A 2688-nucleotide genomic window follows, 5' to 3' on the forward strand; every position below is an offset into this window, starting at 1 on the left:
CATATTTTTCATTTTCATACTTTTCAGTTGGCCAACATTTCTAAAAATCCCTTTTTTGTATTAGCCTTAAGTAATATTCTAATTTTGTGACACACGGAATTTTGGATTTTCATTTGTTGCCACTTCAAATCATCAAAATTAAATGAAATAAACATTTGAATGCATCAGTCTGTGTGCAATGAATAAATATAATGTACAAGTTACACCTTTTGAATGCAATTACTGAAATAAATCAAGTTTTTCTAAATATTCTAATTTACTGGCTTTTACCTGTATATATAGATTCCTTTTTTACATGATGTTTTAATGTTATTACCTGATTGATAATTACTTACTAAATACACAATAAATAACCATCTGCTATTACAACATTTACAGTAAAATACACAACAATGTACAATATACAGGATACATAATAATACATAATTACAAGAATATACCCGTTTATTTTTTTACTAATGGGAAGAAAATATAAATATATTACCCGCTTAAAAAAAGTTCATATTCAGAGTCACAACACACGTGTCCTCTTGTGTCCTGCAGAAGTTCTTTCCCCTGAGTGGACCGCCAAGGTGGAGCAGGAGGAGCCACAGCCCCCCCACATTAAGGATGAAGCGGAGGAGCACCGCATTAGCCAGGAAGAGGAGGCCACTTTTCCTCTGACTCGTGTCATTGTGAAGAGTGAAGACCAAGGAGACCACAGTGGGGCGGGACCACCAGCAGAGATCCTCCTGGCTCCGGTATCAGATCATGACGACGCGACATCGCCCGACTCTGATGGCGAAGACTCGAAGGCGGATAAGACTTGTCACCCTGACGACACAAACACGCACTTTAAATGCTCTCGCTGTGACAAAGCTTTCAGCAACAAGGCAAATTTAAGACGACACACAATGATTCACACGGGAGAGAAACCCTTCATGTGCTCAGTGTGCGGCCAAAGGTTCTCCCAGAAGACCACCATGATCACACACACCAGAACGCACACGGGGGAGAAACCCTTTTCTTGCTCGGCGTGCGACAAGCGCTTCGGCGACTACTCGACGCTGACTAAACACCAGCGGACGCACACGGGCGACAAGCCTTTCTCCTGCTCCTTCTGCGGCAAAAGCTTCTCCCAGAAGGCCACCATGAGAACGCACACCAGGACGCACACGGGGGAGAAGGCGCACTCCTGCTCGGTGTGCGGAGCCAGCTTCAACGTGCGCTCCACGCTGGTGCAGCACATGAGGAGGCACACGGGCGAGAAACCCTTCTCCTGCTCGGTGTGCGGCAAAAGCTTCGGTCACCCCGCGGCCATGGCGAGGCACGCCAGGACGCACTCTGGCAGGGAAAGCTTGAGTTGCGGCGTCTGTGAGGAAAGATTCTTTTTTAAGTATCAGGTCGACGACCACAAGTGTGCTGGCCAGAGCAGCAGCAAATAAACAAAACTGTCAGGACTTTGGACTTTCTTGCAAGAGCTGATAAACTGGACGTGTGTGTGTGTTTGTGTGTGTGTGTGTGTCAGGTTCAAACACTGATGACATCTATTAAACAAGACAAGAGGCAAAGAATCAAACAGTGGCAGAATTCAATTTGGACTCAATATTGAGGAGAAAACCTCTTACAGTGTCACCCACACTCTGCCAAAAGATTGCACTCCTTCTTTATTTGACTTTCTCCCCCCACCACACAGCTGCTTTCAGAGGGAAGTGGGTCGTAAACAGCGTTTGCCTTTGGTTACCGAAAAGTTCAAAAGAAGAGGTCGTAAAATTGTTCAAAAAGGGTTCGTGAAATACTTCAAAAAGAGTTCGTCTGGAAATTGGGCAGATCCTGCCATCTGTCCGCTTTGAAGTCACAGCGGAGTTTTACGAGCCTTCCTCCTGGTAGGCCCTAAAGACAGCTCCCGTCCCCCTGCCAGGAACTCAATGTGATACAAAAGCTTTTGTGATAATTTAGAAACAATTATTCTAACAGTGTGTGTGTTCTTGTGTTTCTACCCTTCTTGAGACACCAAGAAGGAAAAGTAGCTTCCATATGAGGAGGTGTGAACAAGTCAGGACATAAATCGTGGTCCCAATACGGAAAAAAACATTGCATCTAATAGAGAGCCAAATACTAGAGTCCGTGAACATTGCTCCAAAGTCAGGATTTTTGTTGTTGATTTAATGTGCATACAAAAGTAAACATTGACAGGTGCGAAGGCAGCAATATATGATAAAACAAGACGGCAGCTAAAGAAGGATTTCCCTATTCATCCCCCGAAAAAACACGGCTAGGTGAGCAGCTGATTTTACGACTTCCGGTTCTGACGTAAGACAACAATGTGTAAGAAATTGAAATGTGCTCCCTTTGGCCAAAATTAATTAAAACAAAAAATAAATAAATATGTATATAGAGACATAACGAAGTAAATAATGAAGATTATAAACGAATTACAAACAAAAAATTAAAGCTGCAAGCAGCGATGGACGGGACCGACTTTGAAGGCACATAAAATCCAAACCGGAGCAGTAATTAAAACTCTTTGGTCAACTTTTAATCAGAAGGGTTCAATCTCTCTCCTGTGCTAGTTTGAAGCCGAAACGACTAACGCGCTCAGAGGAGATAATGTTTGAAAATAGGCGACCTGTTTTTACAAAACTTTTGTTTTGAAGGGGGAATTGCAAACTTCCTGTTGATTTTTGCTGGGGGTTGTCAATATATGAA

At 43.1% G+C, this 2688-nt stretch overlaps 1 protein-coding gene across 1 annotated transcript in view; it reads left to right on the forward strand.

Moving 5' to 3' along the window:
- LOC133608246 (uncharacterized) overlaps positions 1 to 2253 on the forward strand; it is a 5377-nt gene extending 3124 nt beyond the window's left edge. The window contains exon 2 of the mRNA XM_061963452.2: positions 544 to 2253. Coding sequence (XP_061819436.2) covers positions 544 to 1424 — 881 coding nt within the window. The 3' untranslated portion in view covers positions 1425 to 2253. The remainder of the gene's footprint in view (positions 1 to 543) is intronic.
- The last annotated feature ends 435 nt before the right edge of the window (positions 2254 to 2688 follow it).

This window comes from Nerophis lumbriciformis, linkage group LG06, assembly GCF_033978685.3.
Source record: "Nerophis lumbriciformis linkage group LG06, RoL_Nlum_v2.1, whole genome shotgun sequence".
NCBI classification, from domain to species: domain Eukaryota; kingdom Metazoa; phylum Chordata; class Actinopteri; order Syngnathiformes; family Syngnathidae; genus Nerophis; species Nerophis lumbriciformis.